Source organism: Solenopsis invicta, chromosome 8 (assembly GCF_016802725.1).
Source record: "Solenopsis invicta isolate M01_SB chromosome 8, UNIL_Sinv_3.0, whole genome shotgun sequence".
NCBI classification, from domain to species: domain Eukaryota; kingdom Metazoa; phylum Arthropoda; class Insecta; order Hymenoptera; family Formicidae; genus Solenopsis; species Solenopsis invicta.
Window position 1 is genome coordinate 17,399,731 of NC_052671.1, and position 18,440 is coordinate 17,418,170.

At 43.9% G+C, this 18,440-nt stretch overlaps 2 protein-coding genes and 1 long non-coding RNA gene across 3 annotated transcripts; all 3 read left to right on the top strand.

Moving 5' to 3' along the window:
• Positions 1–467: 467 nt before the first annotated feature.
• Positions 468–3,761, top strand: LOC120358548. The gene has a single exon (XM_039453124.1). The coding sequence runs from the start codon at positions 468–470 to the stop codon at positions 3,759–3,761; it is 3,294 nt and encodes a 1,097-aa protein (XP_039309058.1).
• An 8,238-nt stretch (positions 3,762–11,999) lies between these two features.
• On the top strand, positions 12,000–12,217 carry LOC113002852. The gene is made up of 2 exons (XR_003268157.2): positions 12,000–12,078; positions 12,187–12,217. It is a non-coding gene; the product is annotated as an uncharacterized LOC113002852 (long non-coding RNA).
• A 2,223-nt stretch (positions 12,218–14,440) lies between these two features.
• LOC120358549 lies at positions 14,441–16,676 on the top strand. The gene is made up of 3 exons (XM_039453125.1): positions 14,441–14,714; positions 15,617–16,365; positions 16,643–16,676. Exons 1-3 carry the CDS (start codon positions 14,643–14,645, stop codon positions 16,674–16,676), a joined length of 855 nt encoding a protein of 284 aa, XP_039309059.1. The 5' UTR covers positions 14,441–14,642.
• Positions 16,677–18,440: the final 1,764 nt, after the last annotated feature.

The following is an 18,440-nucleotide window of genomic DNA, read 5'->3' on the forward strand; positions in this document are numbered from 1 at the left end:
TATCCTTCTTAAAATCATATTATCCTACAATCTGGGGGCTCGTCCAGCGATAAAGCTCGTCCAGCGATAAAGCTCGTCCAGCGATAAGGCTCGTCCAGCGATAAAGCTCGTCCAGCGATAGGGATCATCCAGCGATAAAGCTCGTCCAGCGATAAGGATCATCCAGCGATAAAGCTCGTCCAGCGATAAAGCTCGTCCAGCGATAAGATTCGTCCAGCGATAAGGATCGTCCAGCGATAAGTGCCGTAACGCATATTATATTATATTACATATTACATGCGAAAACCGTTGGAATGCGAGAACAGTTCAACGCGCGTCGTTACACAGTGATATCGGACAAAGAGACAAACACGAAAACAGAGTGTTGTGTACATAAGTGACTCACAAGGAAATTTTGCGAGAGACAAAGACACCTGTTATTGTGTAATATATTGTGAGACTTATAAGTGAGTTGCGTGCAAGTCGCAATGGACAATATTCAGCATGCAATAATGAAGGATCCGACTAAGTACAAAGTAGAGGCACTTAAGGAGATGCTAAAAAGACATAATCTATCGACGGCGGGAACGAAGAACGAATTGATCTGCCGTCTGATGGAGGCTGATCCGAATGGCGAGTGGCTACGCGAGGATAACGAAGAGTCTCGCGATCGGCGTGGCGATGCGGAGGATGTCTCACAGGCTAGCGTTTCAAGGACGCAGCAAGGTACAAGCGCACGACTATCGGAAATTGAGCTTTACGAAAGAGAGAGAGAAATAGCGCGACGCGAGTTAGAATTAGCGCGGCGCGAAATAGAGATGTTGCGACAAAATCAGCGGATGGAACGCGTGGCAATTAACGAAAATCAAAACACTAACAATGATATCGTACGAACTCAATCTGCACAATCAAAAATAAATGTAACTGCTATCGCGGATTTACTCGGTTATTTTGATGGTAAATCAGTGCATTACGAGACATGGGAAAATCAGATCCGTTTATTGAAGACAACGTATAAACTAGAAGATGATACGGCTAGACTAATAATCGCTATGCGACTGAAGGGCAAAGCGCTGGAATGGATACATTCGAAACCGGAATATGTTGCGATGTCGTTCGACGCTCTTCTCGGTGAATTGCGGAGCATGTTTCAGCACCGTCAGTCCAAGATGGCACTAAGGAAAAAATTCGAGGACCGGATGTGGAAAAAAGAAGAGACGTTCCATGAGTATGTCCACGAGAAGATCATTACCGGAAACCGTGTTCCTATCAACAACGACGAGATGCTGGAATATATTGTCGAGGGCATACCAGACGATGCGCTTCGAAACCAGGCACGTATCCAAAGGTTTGACACAGTGGAGGCGCTTCTGAATGCATTTGAAAAGGTAACCCTGCGAGAGCGAGGTGCGTTTAACTCGGCAAAATTTGAAAAAAGAAACGGTGTCGCGAATAGAGAGGAGAAGACTGAGAAAGGTGACGCGAAAAGAAGGCCGACAGATACAGTTAGACATTGCCATAATTGTGGTATGCGAGATCATCTGGGGGCAAACTGTCCGACTAAAGATCAAGGCGCGAAATGCTTTGCATGTAACGAACGCGGACACATTGCGTCTAAATGCCCGAAAAAAGCGGGAACCTCGAAAAGCTGTCTTACCGCAACGCGATCTAGGAACCAAAAATATGTTAAAGACGTTTCGATCCAAGGTCATCAAATAAAGGCATTAATAGATTCCGGAAGCGATCTTACACTGATGCGCGCGGATGAATACGTAAAATTAGGCTCACCGCGATTGAAATTAGGCGGAATGCGATTCCGTGGAGTGGGATCAGATAATAACACGACCCTAGGAGAATTCGAGGCCGAAATTCGTGTTGACGAACACAACTATTCCGTGTGTATACAAGTAGTCTCGGACACGTTAATGCGACATCAAATGTTATTGGGAACCAACTTCTTGGATGCTGTCGAGGTCAATTTCAAAGCAGGAAAAATTTCCATTAGTCCGTTACAAGAGTCAACATGCGAGAATAAGCATTCGATACCGGAAATATTTAATATAAATTTGACACACGCGGATTTTGAGATAAATCACGTGGACGTGACCGGCGCGGGAAATGCGGAGCAAAGAGCATCGTTACAAAACCTTATTGAAAATTATAAGCCGAATAAAGCGCGCGAAACTAATATTAAAATGAAACTTATACTAAAGGACGAAGAACCAGTCTACCAGTCTGCCAGGCGATTATCTCCGTCGGAAAGAGAGGAGGTCAACGCACAAATCGACGAATGGCTTGCGGAGGGAATTATTCAGCCATCGATATCGGAGTATGCCAGTCCTGTGGTATTGGTCCGGAAGAAGGACGGGGCGGCCAGGTTGTGTGTGGATTATCGTCATCTAAATAAAAAGATTCTCAAGGATCGGTATCCGTTACCGTTAATAGAGGACGAGATAGACCTATTGCAAGGCGCTCTGTTGTTTACCACGCTTGACCTGAGAAATGGTTTCTTCCACGTAGCAGTAGAGGAGTCAAGTCGAAAATATACGGCTTTTGTTGTCCCTGACGGACACTACGAATTCTTGAAGGTTCCGTTTGGCTTGTGTAATTCGCCGGCCGTATTTCAAAGATTTGTTAATTTAATTTTTAGAGACCTGATACGAGAAGGGATAGTGATGGCGTACATGGACGATTTGATCATTCCTTCAAATGATGTTGATATCGGACTGAAGAGGCTCGAGAGAGTGCTCAAGGTTGCCAGTGAGGCTGGCCTTGACATCAACTGGAAGAAATGCTGCTTTCTACAGACGAGAGTGGAGTTTTTGGGGCACGTTATTGAGGCGGGACAAGTGCGCCCATCCAATAAAAAGACTGAGGCAGTTCGACGTTTTCCGGAGCCGACTAATGTTAAGCAGGTACAAAGTTTTCTGGGCTTGAGCGGCTACTTTAGAAAATTTATTCCAGGTTATGCTGCAATAGCACATCCATTGTCGAGTCTGCTGAAAACAGGCGTAAAATTCAATTTTGGCGCGGCAGAGAAGAATGCCTTCGAGAGGTTGAAGAAGATGCTGAGCGAAGGACCAGTATTAAGTCTGTACCGGGCGGGAGCAGAGACTGAGTTGCATACGGACGCTTCGGCGCTTGGATATGGTGCAATATTACTTCAGAGAGGCAACGAGGACAACCTTTTTCATCCTGTTTGTTATTCAAGCGGGAAAACGACATCGGCTGAAGCTAAATACCCGAGCTACGAGTTGGAGGTCTTGGCTATAATAAAGGCGTTGAAGAAATTTCGCGTTTATTTGCTGGGCATCACATTCAAAATCGTGACCGACTGTCGTGCTTTCACGTTGACAATGAATAAAAAGGACCTGTGCGTACGGGTTGCCAGATGGGCATTGCTTCTGGAAGAGTTCCACTATACCATAGAGCATCGTCCTGGAAAGAGCATGGTGCATGTTGATGCGCTCAGTCGTAATCCGTTACCGGCGTGTTTGGTTATCGACGAGACAGACGCTGGGTTGACAGCTAGGCTCAGGAGAGCTCAAGAGGAAGACGATGGTGTGAAGAAGCTTCGCGAATTAGTTTCTCGCGGACAAGAACAGGAGTACACGTTACGAGGTAACCTACTGTTTAGAGAATCCGATGGTGATCTACAGCTTGTGGTACCAAGAAGAATGCAGGCGCAGATTATTCGTCGAGCACATGAGCAAGGCCATTTTTCGGTGAACAAGACTGAAAGTTTAGTAAAGAATGACTACTGGATACCAAATTTACGATGAAGAGTCGAGGAAATTGTGCGCAATTGTGTTGCGTGCATTCTAGCCGAGAGAAAGCAAGGAAAGCAGGAATGTTTTTTGCATCCCATTGAGAAGGGGAAGGTTCCGTTGGATACCCTGCATATGGATCATCTGGGACCGTTGCCGTCGACGAAGAAGACTTATCATCACATTCTCGTAGTTATCGACGCTTTCTCCAAGTTTGTGTGGCTCTACGCTACAAAGTCTACGAGTACGCATGAGGTTTTAACGCGCCTGAGGAAACAAGCGGCAGTTTTTTGCAATCCACGACGGATTGTCACTGACCGAGGAACTGCTTTTACATCGAGCGAGTTTGAGGAGTACTGTAAGGTACAAAACATCGAGCACATTTTAATAACAACAGGTGTACCGAGAGCGAATGGACAGGTTGAGCGAGTCAACAGAACGCTCATACCGCTACTGACCAAGTTGGCTGCTCCAAAACCGCATGAATGGTATCGGCACCTTGATACAGCACAGCAGTATCTGAATGCTGCACCTCATCGAAGCTTAGGTTTATCTCCGTTCCAAGTGCTTTTAGGGACACATCCGAGGTTGAAGGATTGTCCAGAAATTAAGGAGATATTGGAGAAGGAGCGACTGGAGTCTTTTCAAGACGCCCGAGAAGAATTGCGAGCTGAGGCGAGGAAAAACATCGTCAAAATGCAGCAGGAGAACAAGCGGAGTTTCGACAGGAGAAGAAAGAAGCCTAGAGATTATCGCGAAGGAGAGATGGTCGCTATCAAGCGCACTCAGCGAGGCCCAGGGATGAAGCTTTCTGGCAAGTTCTTAGGACCATACGAGATTATCAGAGTCCTGCGCAACCATAGATATGTGGTGCAAAAAATTGGTGAGAGTGAGGGTCCAAGTCGGACAACGACGTCGGCTGACTACATGAAGCCATGGGTTAGCGAGGACGATCATGATTATTCTGAAGATGATGACGAGGTTTCCGAATGACGCAGGTCGAAGATGTACATTCGAGGGCGAATGTAGCAGCAGGAATGGCCGAGCTGTAGGAGAATAGATATCGGACAAGGATCGAGGGATCGAAGATCGATTGTTATCGGTCGATAATCGTAATGACCTTATATGTTGTCGGAATTTGGAAGAGCGCGAGCGAGCGGGAGTCCGCTGTGAGTCGCGAGCCGAGACAGTGCTCCGTGTCAGAGACAGAGTGTATAAGGACAGAGTAAGAGATAAACAGAGACAGAGTGCGGAAATTCAGAGTTAGCCACGAGTTCGTTTTTTCCTTTTACGTGAACTTTTGCAAGAGACGATTGATATTATTAATTCGACTGAAGCGACAAGATTCGCTCTATATATGTAACTATTTAAATCGCGTATTTGATTAAATTGCGACATTATTAATAACAACTATCTTTAATCATTATATTTATTTCTATTTTATCCTTCTTAAAATCATATTATCCTACACTGTCGAGTTATAGGCTGTGTTCCGATATTAACTGCCAGCACTGAAAATGTATAGTATATGTGACGTGAACTATAAATTTTCAGTACTGCCAGTAAAAACGGAACACAGCCATAGTCGACTGTTGAAAGTCGCCTTTAAGTCAACTGAGAAAAGTCGGCTACTAGTCGACTAACAGTCACGCGTGTTGTGTGGGTTATAACATACACAGATAAAAATAAAATTTATCAATTTACTCCAAAGTGAGAATAAGACGAAGTTGTGATGGGAAAGATCGTCGCATGCTCTTCTTTACTAAAAGGGGACTAACTCTTTCTAGCAACCAGTCAAATTGTGCGGGAGCCATTCTGGTGTACGAGGTGTGATCAAAAAGTAAGGTAACTTTTTGAATTTTGCGCGCTCTGTACACTCTAATTTCAAAATTTTTTTTTTTTTGTTGGTACACTCGTCACGATCATATGTTCACAGTTTTGACTATATAGCATGTGTTGTTTTTATGTAAGAGGCATAAAGGTTAGACTCGTGTTTACGTGCTCGGCGATTTTTTGCTGTTGAAAATAATGGAGTAGAGAGTTTGTATTAATTTTTGTGTAAAAAATGATATTAAGTGTTCAAAAACTCTTGAAATATTGACAGTGGCGTACGGTAAGTCAACTTTGAGCAAAAAAAATGTTTATAAATGGTATAAGTTATTCCAAGAGGGCCGAGAAGATGTTAACGATGAACCTCGCTCTGGACGCCCCAGCACGTCAAAAACCGACGAAAATGTTTAGGAAGTGAAAGAAATTGTGTTGAAAAATCGTCGAATCACGATTAGAGAAATAGCTGATGATCTTAACATATAGTTTGGCTCATGCCAATCAATTTTAACGGATGTTTTGGGTATGACACGTGTGTCAGCGAAATTCGTCGTTACTAGTGAGTACTTTTTTGGCCAAAAATACTATCATCATGCCTCAGCCACCGTATTCACCAGACTTGGCCCCCTGCGACTTTTTCCTCTTCCCAAAATTGAAAAGGCCTATGAAAAGATTTGCGACGATTGAGGAGATTAAGGCTGCATCGCTGGAGGAGCTCAAGGCAATACCCAAAAGTGCATTTCAGAAATGTTTTGACGACTGGAAAAAGCGCTGGCACAAATGCATTGTATCAGAGGGGGATTATTTTGAAGGGGATAACATAATTTTGGATGAATAAATGAATATTTTTTTATAAAAATGAAAAGTTACCTTACTTTTTGATCACACCTCGTATTTATAAAATTCTTCATGATCTGATCCGGTTTCTTTTAGTTCATGAAACAAGTTTATAAACTCTCCTTGTTGATAAAATAGCCTATTAACAGGTCTACGCCACCATCTAGTATAGCAAGGAAAAAATATTAATTACTTAATTTAATGTTCCAATAGCTAAATAAATCATCATTTTCATATTTATATAGTAAATTAAGGGAACTAACCTTCGATTGGGTCTATTCAAGATGTAATATGTTCCCACTGTAAAATACAACGACATTTGCATTAGCAAAACAACAATAAGCACTTCATCCATTTTTATCACAGTCTATCGCAAGTTTTAAATGATAACGCACTTTAGTTATCTAATTTCACCAACAATCACCGAACGACTCGCTTTACAACTAACGACTCATCATTGTGGATGCGAAAAATTGAAAAGTAACCGACTTAGGTTAAGATTTAAGACTTCAGACTTACGACTACTTCGGGAGGGTCCCAGATGCGCACGGACCCAATCGGACACCACCAATCACATAATCTAATCTAACCCGACCAACGGAAATACTCTAGGCATTGGCCGCTATAATTGGTGGTGTCCAATTGGGTCTGTGCGCATCTGGGACCCTCCCAACTACTTCAGACTATCGACTCATTGTAGACCCGGCAATAATAACGGCGGCTATGCGAGACTACTAGAGTTTAGGCGAACATAATAATAATGTTGAATAAAAATTAGTGCTTAAGAGTAACTCGAACAGGTACGAAGTAATTCGCGGTTAAACTGGCTAATTTAATACTAAGATTACGCTACGGTGGATTACGCGGACGATTGGTCCGTACGGTCAAGGGAGTCGCGGAGCGTGGCGCGATTGGCTAACGCGGTTGCATGGGCGCTTGCGTGCAGGGCGCCGCGAGTGCGGCCCGTCGTCGGTGTGTCGCTCCGCGATTCGCCCGAGCGCGCCCCGTGCAAAAAGAGCGCTCGATCGACAGGGCGCGGATGCCCTACCGATGATTAGATTACAATATACGACGCGGTGTCTGATGGCGACGAAGGTACTCGAGAATGATGGTGTTTGGTCGAAAATGCCTGGTCGAGGATAATGACGAGAATGTTCGTCAAGAATCTTGGACGTAATTGGTCGAGAATGCTCGTCGAGGATCTCGGATTTGGCTGGTCGAGAATACTCGGCTGAGGATAACGACGGAAATGCCCGTCAAGGAGCTGGAGAGCGCCGAGAACGTTCGTCTTCCAGGAGCGATCAAGGATGCTCGGTCGCTTTTAGGCCAGGTCGGAGAATCGGACGGATCTGACCTATGCGTTCCTACTGCCGGCTTATATATCCGAACGCGCGGCTGGGTGCGCCAATCCGCGCGCTCGGTCGGCTAAGCCGGAGTGGAAACGTTGCGGAACGTCACAGTCAGCGCGCGTGTCGCCGCGTGATTGCGCCGCGAGGTTAGGTTATGCGCGCACGTGGCTTTTCGTTACGCTCGGTGTCTGGTGGACGGACGGCTTGTGGAGGTGCGCGGACGATGGAGGGGCGTATCGTTACAAAAGAAATTTATTTTTTACTAAACAATAATTAAATGTGCAAAAATTTTTATATTATTATACTTACTGATCGCAAACTTCCTTCTATTATATTTGTTTAGCTGTGAGCTGACCAGTCGCGACAGATTCTTAATCCATGCAAAGTGGCCGTGGGTGACGTCATGTTTATCTTCCACGTAAAAAAGATTGAAATGTTTCTCCTTTTTATCTTCAGTCAGGCGTAATGGTACAACATATTGTATCTTTTCTTTTCTGTCTAATTTGGTACCGTACACGATCACCGACACGTCGTTTAAACGTTCAAATTTTCCAATGTTTTTCACTTTCAAATTGTATATCGTCAAACTTTAAAACAGTCGAATAATGCAAGTACGACGACTCCAGGGATGCATTTCTTTCGGCGGGATACAAGGCAGCCACCACCGACCAGGCAAAGCAAGCATTGTCTTTCGATTGCACATTCATTACCGCACGTTTGTCACTTACCGACAGCGACACTTCAAAGTAACATCCCGCGTGCATAGGATTAAGTTTGTTTATATTCACCATCAAGTTCTGTATTCGGTGTAACGCCCAACCACTATCGCGTTCCTGAAACTCGTCGAGCAACGCTAATATTACTTTGATTACACGTTGTTCGTACCACTCGCGCAAATTTGATACTTTCTACAGTTCATAGTTTTTTGTCGCAAGAAGGAAAGATCCTTCCAATAAAGAAAAATCAGCATTGCAAATTTATAATTCTGGTTTATCCTTTTGAAAGAATCCAAATGGATGTTTTAGGTCCACTTCCCCAATCTTCTTCAGAAAATAAATATCTCTTAGTTATTATTGATTGTTTCACAAAATGGGTAGAGGCATTTCCATTAAAAAATTTCAAAACTAAAACTGTTGCCGAAGATTTTGTAAGTCAAATAATTTCTCGTTTTGGTATTCCTTTGGAGTTACATACTGATCAAGGCAGAAATTTTGATTTACAAATGTTTTCAGAATTGACACGTTTGCTTGGAATAAGGAAGACCAGGACTGTTCTTCTTCATCCGCAGTCTAATGGTCAAGTGGAACGTCAACATCAAACTTTGTTGGATTATTTAGCAAAATTTATTACAGAAAATCAAATAGATTGGAGTCGGTGGATTCCAATGAGTCTTTTAGAGTATAGATCTTCAAGGCATGAGGCCACTGGTTTGACCCCTGCGGAAATAAATTTTGTTAGGGAATTGAGACTGCCTTTAGATTTACTCCGTGGAAAACTTCCTGGTTCCGATTCAGTTAATTCTAGAGGAGATTATGTTTCAAAATTAAGAAAAAAACTTTCTCAGATTTATATCGGAGTTAGAGAACATTTAAATGTTACGTCTCAAAAAATGAAAAAGGTTTATGATCGTAAGGTTCGCTCTATTCGAGGGGGCGATCCTCCCGAGGGGGCGACTCTCCTCCCTAGCGGATGCCGGCCCCGCCTTCGGGACGCGCAGTCGTGGGAGGAGGGGGGCCCTTCGCAATAATAATGGTGAACCCGGCGAGGCAGATCCGACCTGACGATCCGGAGGGGACGACTCTGCGATGTAACGCGGAGCCGTACCCCCCCTCTGCCTCGCCGGGGGGGGAGGAAGTTTCTCCCTCTCCGCCTCCAGAGTAGTTAGGAGGACCGCGCCGCCGTCAGCGCGGCGCGCGAAGAGGCCCGGGGCTACGGCGAGGGCCGGATACCCCGGGCTTTACCCCCAAAAACCATCAGGGGAAGAGGCGGGGAAGGGCTGGTGTCCCCCTCCCCCGACCTAGGGCAGATCAGGCCCACAAGCCCTGCCGGGTGCGCCCACGTTAGGGTGCACCCGGCGTGTCGAATCGGCCTAGGCCGACTGGTTCCGGGGGACTCCGGAAGTATGCTGCACACGTTCCCGGAGCCCCCCAGTCACGGACCAGGGCAGGACACCCGGAGAGGTTTTAGTGGGTATGTCCCCGTCGACACGTCGTCGGCGGGGAAGAGCCACACATAACCAGGCCTCCCCCGGGGCCTGGGGTATGCGGTAACACATTTCCTCTCCGTTATAAAAAAAAAAGGTTCGCTCTATTCACTTTGAGTTTGGACAGAAAGTATGGTTTCACAATCCTCGTAGGAAAATAGGTAGGTCTCCAAAACTGCAAAGTAGTTAGGAAGGACCGTTTGAAATTGTCGAAAGATTCAATGACGTAGTTTATCGTATACGGAAATTGCCTAAGCATAAAAATAAAGTGGTACATTTAGATAGATTGGCTTCATTTCAAGAGAGATAAATTTTCTTTAGAAACAAATATTCTGAGCTTAGTTAAATTCCTTATCTTATAAAATTGTTTACTCGCGTGTATTTCTTTTTTTTTTTAAGGCAAAAAATCCTGTTCAGACGATTGCTGGGAGCCGCTTCTTTTTGGGCATTTGAGGATGCGCTGAAATTATAAAGACAAGCCTTCTGGTTGTTTAAACAAAAAGAAGACTGCCTCGCTCCAGGTTTATGAGCCGTGGTTTTCCCTGTGGGATTGAGGGCAAATGCCAAGGCAGGAGCTTGGTGAGTCTTAGAAAAAAGAAAGAAAAGATTTACGTGTTTCTCCTTCTTATCTTCAGTCAGGCGTAAAGGTACAACTTATTGTATTTTTTCTTTGTTGTCCAATTCGGTAGTGTACACATTCACCGAAACGTCGTTTAAACGTTCAAATTTTCTAATGTCTTAGGGTGCATCCCGACGAAGGAAGAAATAGCGGAACGGAACAGTTACGGAAAGGAGATATGGTGGGAGGTCAGCCAATCAGAGCAATTTCGTTTCAGTTCCGTTCCAATTTTTGACGACTGGGCTCCCCACGTATGAATGTTTCACGTAACGGAATTAAAACGAAAAAATTAACCTCACTTTTGTGAAATGTTTTCGTAGACAACACGTGTCCCAAGTGAGAAACAAATTAAAAAAAAAGTTTTCTGTCGATCGCATCAGTTTTTTATGTTCAAGGAGCATGTCGTCATTGGTAAGTAATAATATATAAATAGTATATAAATATATAGTATAACATGTGTTAAAAACGTTGTCTCACATGTGTACGTTTTCACGTAAATTCAATAAAATTATATTTTATTAACTAGGAGAGATTTAAATGTGGTTACTGTAGCTGGGTTGTTTGGCGTTACAAAAATGAAAGAATTTCTCACAGTTGCCTTACAAACTGTGATCATTTCTTTATGGATAACAATAGAAACCTCTTTATAGATGGTATGGCTGCTTGTGTGTGTGTATATATACATTTGATTCAATTGATGCTTAGAGAATACTATGAATCTTTTCCAAATTGCACATCAAATGTATGTCAATAAAGCATAATTTGTCCTCGTTGTTCACCAAACTTAATCTGAATTATTTTAATTCGTTAGAGACACATTTGCATAAGACAGATAGCAACATTGCCATTGAAATAGATACTGCTGATAAAGAAAATATTGCTGAGAATTTTGAAAGCACTGCCCACGATAATTTAATAGAAAACATAGACAAAGATTTAATAGCTACAGTAAAAGAGAGACCAGCCCTGTATGACTATCGAATACCCGTAAAAGAACGAGGAAGGAAACAGAAAGATCATTTGTGGCAGGAAGTCAGAGACTGTTTAAAAGGTACCATTTATATATATATAATTATGTTTCTTTATTTACGAATACTTTATCTCTACGTGCATGAACGCACGCGCGTACACGCACACGCGCGCACACACACACACACACACACACACACACACGCACACACACACGCACACACACACGCACACGCACACGCGCACGCACGCGCACGCGCACGCACGCACGCACGCACGCACGCACGCGAATGTCAATTATCTAACCTTTTCTTATTTATATTTGTAGATTTCTATTCTGCTGCAGATGCAGACAAAATGGCTCTATCTAAAAGACTGCTACAGAAAAGCCAGAAATACAATAAAAAAGAAAGAGAGCTTTGTACAAAAAAGTGGGGCACATGGTTTATCTAAAACTTATGAAATTAAACCGTCCTTTCGTCATTACAACGCCATGACTTTTTTAAATGATACATTGGAATATCGACAGTAAGTTTAAGAAAAATGATAATCCAACCAACTAATTATTAATATTTAAACAAATGGTATTATTACTAATTGTATTATATCATAATAACTTTCTATCGTTTATTTTAGAACCGTTACATCCTTGAAAAAATCAATAGTTGAAAATCAAGTTTCCAATATTCTTTCTACATCAAATGCTACATCAAATGACAACTTTGTAACGCTGGTGGTTTTCGTGCGGTTCTGGTAGGTGTCAGGATACGGTTGCGGATAAGCTCGCCGGATTGGTCGGGTTCGGTATAATGATCGCACTCGGTATGTAGTTAATAAAAATACTAGATCTTTATTTGGATGTGATATTTACATGTAGCCTCATAGCTGATTGCGGCTAACGCCTCGTGACAAGTGGACCCAGCCTTAGCGGGGACGCGATTGGCTCGCGGTGGTCGCGGCGACCAATTGCCGCTGCGCGGTCGGAATTGCGAGCGGTGGTAACGATGAGCGCGCGGTGACGCGTGGGCTAACGAGCGCGCTAGGCGAGAGCCAAGACTGAAGTTCGAAACAAGAATTAATAACCGCGAGAGTACAGATGAATCGGCAAAGTGACAAAAGATAATTCTAACTTATAATGAGACATAATAAGAACGGAAGTACTAGAACTACGAAATCATAAGAATACATGTAACTCTAACTTAAATTAAATCGCGTGGTTTGAAACGGACTCGGTGTCCGGGGTGGTCGGGGAGCCGCGGAGCGCGGGATCGGAGCGACGGCGACGATTCCGCGTCTCGCCCGAGCCGCCTCGTGCAAAAAGAGGCGAAGTTCTCGTCAGGACGCGGATGCCCTGACGAGGCTTTAGGTTACGAGAGACTCTTCCCTGAGGGAGAGGACGGATGGGATTGGCTAGGGATACCCAGCCTGCGGACTCGACGAGGATGCTCGTCGTGGGCGGTGATTCGCCGAGGATACTCGGCTACGGAGCACGGCGAGGATGCTCGCCGTGATTGGCTGTGTACGGTATTCGGTAGGACAGGATTAGCCGAGGATACTCGGCTAGCCGGAACGACGAGGATGCTCGTCGAGGGGAGTCAGGATGAGGCGAGTATTCTCGTCCTCTTGGGAGTCGGAGTGTGGTCGAGGATACTCGACCTGTCGGATTCGGCGGACCGGGAAGATCTGTCTCGGCGTTCCCACTGTCGGCTTATATATCCGAACGCACGGTTGGGGGGACCAATCCGTGCGTTCGGTCGGCTGGCCCGGAGTGGGAGCGTTGCCGAACGCCACGGGCGGCGCGCGTGCTGCCGCGTGATCGCGACGGCAGATTAGCTCGGTGCGCGCACGTGGCGTTCTGCCGGTGTATTGCTCGGGTGGACGGAGTGGAGTGGCCGTGCGCGCGAGGTGGAGGGGCGTTTTGTTACATCACCCCCCCTTTGTAAGTGGCGAACTTTGGCCACTACGCCGGGAATTCCCGCACGTAGTGGCACTGGCCATCCCGACTAAACCGGAGCGTGAAGCGGCGGTTGGCGAGGCGAACCTTGTAAACTCGTGATACCGTGGCCGCGTAATACGGTACATACATCGTTAAATCCTCTGTTACGCACACGGGTATAGGCGGTCGGTCAGGGCGGTTGCCGGTTCCGCGGGTCGGCCGTGCTGGTGTCGGCGTCTCCCCGTCGTTGCTCGGTGCGGTTGCGGTGGTCGCGGTTCCCTGTGTCACGTTGTCGGGTGGGGCGCCGGCCGCGAACTCGGTGGTCGTATCCCTTGTCGGTGCTATGGCGACGTTGCCGCATGACGCTGGGCCGCTGGTGCCCTTGGCTTCGGTGCCCCTAGCGCTGGGTGGTAGTGCGGGATCGGTGATTTTCCGCCTTGGTGATGGTGTGGACCCGTGGGTCGGCCGTCGTCGGTCGTACCGGGTGCCCTGGCTTGGCCGCGGGCAGTGGTGAAGGTTCGCAGGACGTGGTAGCTGGCGTCCTGCTCGCGGACTCCTCCTCCAGGTCCGACAATGGGTCGCCGAAGAGGGCGACCAAAGCCTCCTTCCGTTGCTCTGCCGATGCGAGTCGTCGTCTGGGTGGCGCGGGTTGCCGCGGGTTGCCTTGATGCTGGTTGCCGTTGCTCGGCCGGGATGGCTCGGCCATGAGTGCAGCCCATTTTTTTGCATTGGCTGCGGAGGATCGCTGGATCCGTACGCCAATGACCGGTGGTCTCTTCGGGGCCGACCGGGCAGTAAGACGCTTCGCCGGTTTTGCTCCCTGTATTAATCCTTGGGAAGGCGCACGGATGGCCAGGACCGGCTTGGCCAGGGTTGGCATTTTGTCCACTTTTTTTCATTTTTTTCGGGGCACTGGAAGAAAATGGACAAAATGGACAAAATGAACGAAATGGACGAAATAAAGTCGGCAAAACAGAAATCGATGAATGAGACATATCGATTAACACCAATGTTGCAACTTCGTTTTTTTTCTAGCCACACGACAGACACGACACATGTGCTGTATTTTAGGTTAGATTTCTTATTTCTGTTTACCAAGGTGAAAAGTATTATTTAATTATTTTACTTATTATTTTGTGCTTAAAATTATTTTAAAATGGAAAATGAGCCAGGGCTAGGCAATTCATCGTCTACTTCTTCTGTTTCTATTATTTCTGTTGACTCAAAAGTAAGTACATTCTTCGGAACTTTAAGGGCCTCTAGCCTCTAGGATCAGAGGAGTTCAGGTTCAGGACCTCCAACACAGGTATTGCCGCAGCTGTAACGTAAGAATTGACCAATTAAAATCATATCTACTCAAAAATGCAGCGTTACAATTCTTAATGTGATTGGTCAATTCTTACGTTACGTCTACGTATTAGTACGTATGGACGGTACGTACTACGTCTTATGTTATGGCTACGGCAATTCATGTCTGGAAGTCTGGAAGATGTCTGTGAAGTTAGCATATCATTTTCCAGCAGATCAAAAATAAAAGGGAGTTCTTGTCGCATGCGTTCAAGTTCTATAGTTCCTGGCAAGGTCCGTGGATTGGCGTTGGAGGGGAAGGAAGGTCGTTGCATAGCCGCCATTTTCGAGACAGCGAGTCAGTGTTAGTGTATGTACGTAGATAGTAAGGTACTACAGCTATTAGTTGTGTGAGTGAGCGAGTGTGCAGTAAAAGTATGGCCGCCGCCATTTTCGTTCCACATCGTTGAAGTGGATGCAACGACCTTCCTTCCCCTCCAACGCCAATCCACGGACCTTGGTTCCTGGGGGTCAATTGTGTATCTTGAAACGAGGTGAAAATTACAAAAGTGAACAGATTTTACTAGATTTCGACAAATAAAATCGTAGATTTTACATAGATCGTACGCTAGTAAATTTCCTCACTTTTGTAATTTTCACCTCGTTTCAAGATACACAAGTGACCCCCAGGAACAGAACTCGACTGCATGCGACAAGAACTCCCTTTTACTTTTGTTTGCTGGAAAATGATATGCCAATTTCACAGACATGTCTGAAGACTTTTTTATTTTTGTTAGGGTCATTTTTATTTAAAGAAACTTTAATATCTTTGTTTTTAAACAGAAATCAAGAATTAGCGGCACCGGCTTTGGTAGAATTGGTAGAAAAAAAGATTCAATCAGAAAACATTTTTATGAAATAACTAAAGGAACAAAAACAATTTTGAAGTGCCAGGTGTGCGAAAATGAAGTAAGTAATAAGGCTTGCCGATTAAGGAAGCACTTTGAAAAATGTACTAAAAAACAAGATGCAAAAGAAGATATATGTGATTCAACGGAGGGTTCATCGGGTTCAGAAACTGAAGATTCTAATAATCCAGCAATCAATATTAGCCGAAAGCGTAGGAAGCCTGATGTTCAAGTACAAATTCAACAACTAAAACAACAAAAATTGAATCAATTCTTACTTAAAACAACCGAAACTGATAAACAAAAACTCGATTTATCCTTAGCATCTTACTTTTATTCTTCTGGTGTACCTTTCCGACATTCTGAAAATTTTTATTTTAAAAAAATGATAAGTGATTTAAGACCGGGATACACTCCACCTAACAGAAAAAAACTGGCTGGCGAATTATTAAATAAAATTTATAACAAAACCCAGGAAGACGCAAAAAATCATTTAAATGGTAAATCGGTTACACTGATACAAGACGGTTGGTCTGCTATCCATAACGAACCAGTGATAGCAAGTTGTGTCTCTGATGGTGAAAAATCTTTCTTTTTGTCATCGTATGAAACTGGTTCTAACCAAAAAACGAGTAAATATTGTCTTGATTTGGCTGTGAAAGACATTATGGAAGCAGAAAATAGGTTTGGATGTACTGTAAAAAGTTTTGTGTCCGATAATGAAGCTAAAATGAAAAAAATGCGCAGTGACCTCCAAAAGAAGCTTAACAATGAATCTGACTTTTATTTTATTATTAATGGCTGTGCGGCGCATTTTTTAAATTTATTATGTGGCGATATTTGTAAACTTTCTAATGTTAAAACTATAATTAAACAAGTTGTAGAATTAAGCAAATATTTTAGAAACAACCATGCAGCTAAAGGTCTCTTAGCCGAGTTTCAAAATTTTCGTATTCCACAGTTACCAGGAGAAGCCCGCTGGAACAGTGTTATAGAATGTTTAGAGGTTTTTGTCATTAACCGTGATTTTTATCTAAAAATTGCTAAAAACCACGAGGAAAGCATTGAAAAAAATATAGTTGATATTATTCAAAACATTGGTCTTATGAAAGAAGTAAAGTCGCTTATAACTCAATTAAAACCAATTCGAGCAGCCTTAAATAAATTACAGTCAGAAAATGCCACTCTTTCAGATACTTTAACCGAATTTTTAAAGTTAAAAGAATTATCCACAAATGACGTTCTGCTTCCATATAATGATTTAATTAAAAAAAGATTTGACGATTGCATTACCCCAGCCCATATTATTGGTTTTTTATTAAATCCCAAAAATTTGGATTTACAACTAGATTCTGAACTTGAGAAAGCAGGACGTACGTGGCTTTCTGAAGAAGTTTCGTCCGATTTTTTACCACTACTTATAAAATTTCGGCTTAAAATATCTCCGTTTCCGAACAGTTTTTTTCATGATCAAATGAGAGAACAACTAAGTTCCATACAATGGTGGGAGGCTCTTTTAAAAACCAATACTGTAAATTTAAAATTTTCTGAATTTTCCTTACATTTGCAAAAATGTGTTGCTTCGTCAGCCTCCATAAAGAGAATATTTTCCAATTTTGGAATAATACAAACCAAACTAAGAAATCGTCTAGGAATCGAAAAAGCGTCAAAACTTGTTGCCAGCCGACGAATGCTCAATATGATTGTTAGTCAAAAAGAAGACATGGATGATTTTTAATTTAAAAATTTATTTTACTTTTATTTAGCCAGTTGTTTTATTTAGCCAATTTAAAATTTAATTTCGTTAATTATACATATACTGGCAAAGACGCGAAGTAAATGTGTTTATTTTATTCTGTTAAAAATTTACATTTTACTTTTATTTCATAAAGTTTATTTTTCCTGAGATTATAAGAAGACATGGACGTTTTTTAATTTAAACATTTATTTTATTTTAATTTAGCCAGTTAGGTCAATTTAAAATTTAATTTTGTTAATTATATACTGGCAAAGTAAATATGTTTAATGTAATATTCTGTGTGTTTAAAAATTTATATTTTATTTGTATTTAATAAAGTTTATTTTTCCTGAGAGTTTATTCAGTTTATTGTGTTTTTTTTAATTTCGTCCAATTTTGTCCATTTTGTCCATCATATACATTTCTTTCGGGGCGGACAAAAGTGGAAAAAACCGGGGGGTTTTTTCCACCTTGGACAATTGATGCCAACCCTGGGCTTGGCACGGGATGGCTTAGCCGGTACCGGTGAGTCGGTCGCGACGAGGGGCGAGTTGATGGACGTGGGCTGGTCTGCTGCCGTGGCGGTGTTCTGGTCGGCGCTCGGTCTGGTCTGCCGCTGAGGGGGCGACGGGAACAGTCCTGGTGCGCTCGGTGTCGTCTCCATCATCTTTTTCCAGAGCCCGTCGAACTCGGCGTCGTTGCTCGGTACGTTTAACAGTGCGTCCAGAATTGCTTCCATGGTGGATTCGATCTTTCTGCAGGTTCCTGGTTGCGGCGGCGCCCCTTATATATCGTCCTGAACTGGGGGAGGTAGCTCCTTCCCTTCCGGTAGTCACGCCGTCCGGGCGTGATCGGCACGAGCCCCGTTGCTGGCCGGTTCGTCGTCTGTTCCTGCAGCATCATCGTCGGCGTCGTCTGCTCCGGATTCGTCGGTCCCGCCATCGTCTGTCATGGCGTCCATCCTCGTGTCGTCTGCGATCGCGTCGTCTGCTCCCGCGTCGGCTGCTTCTTCACGGTCCGT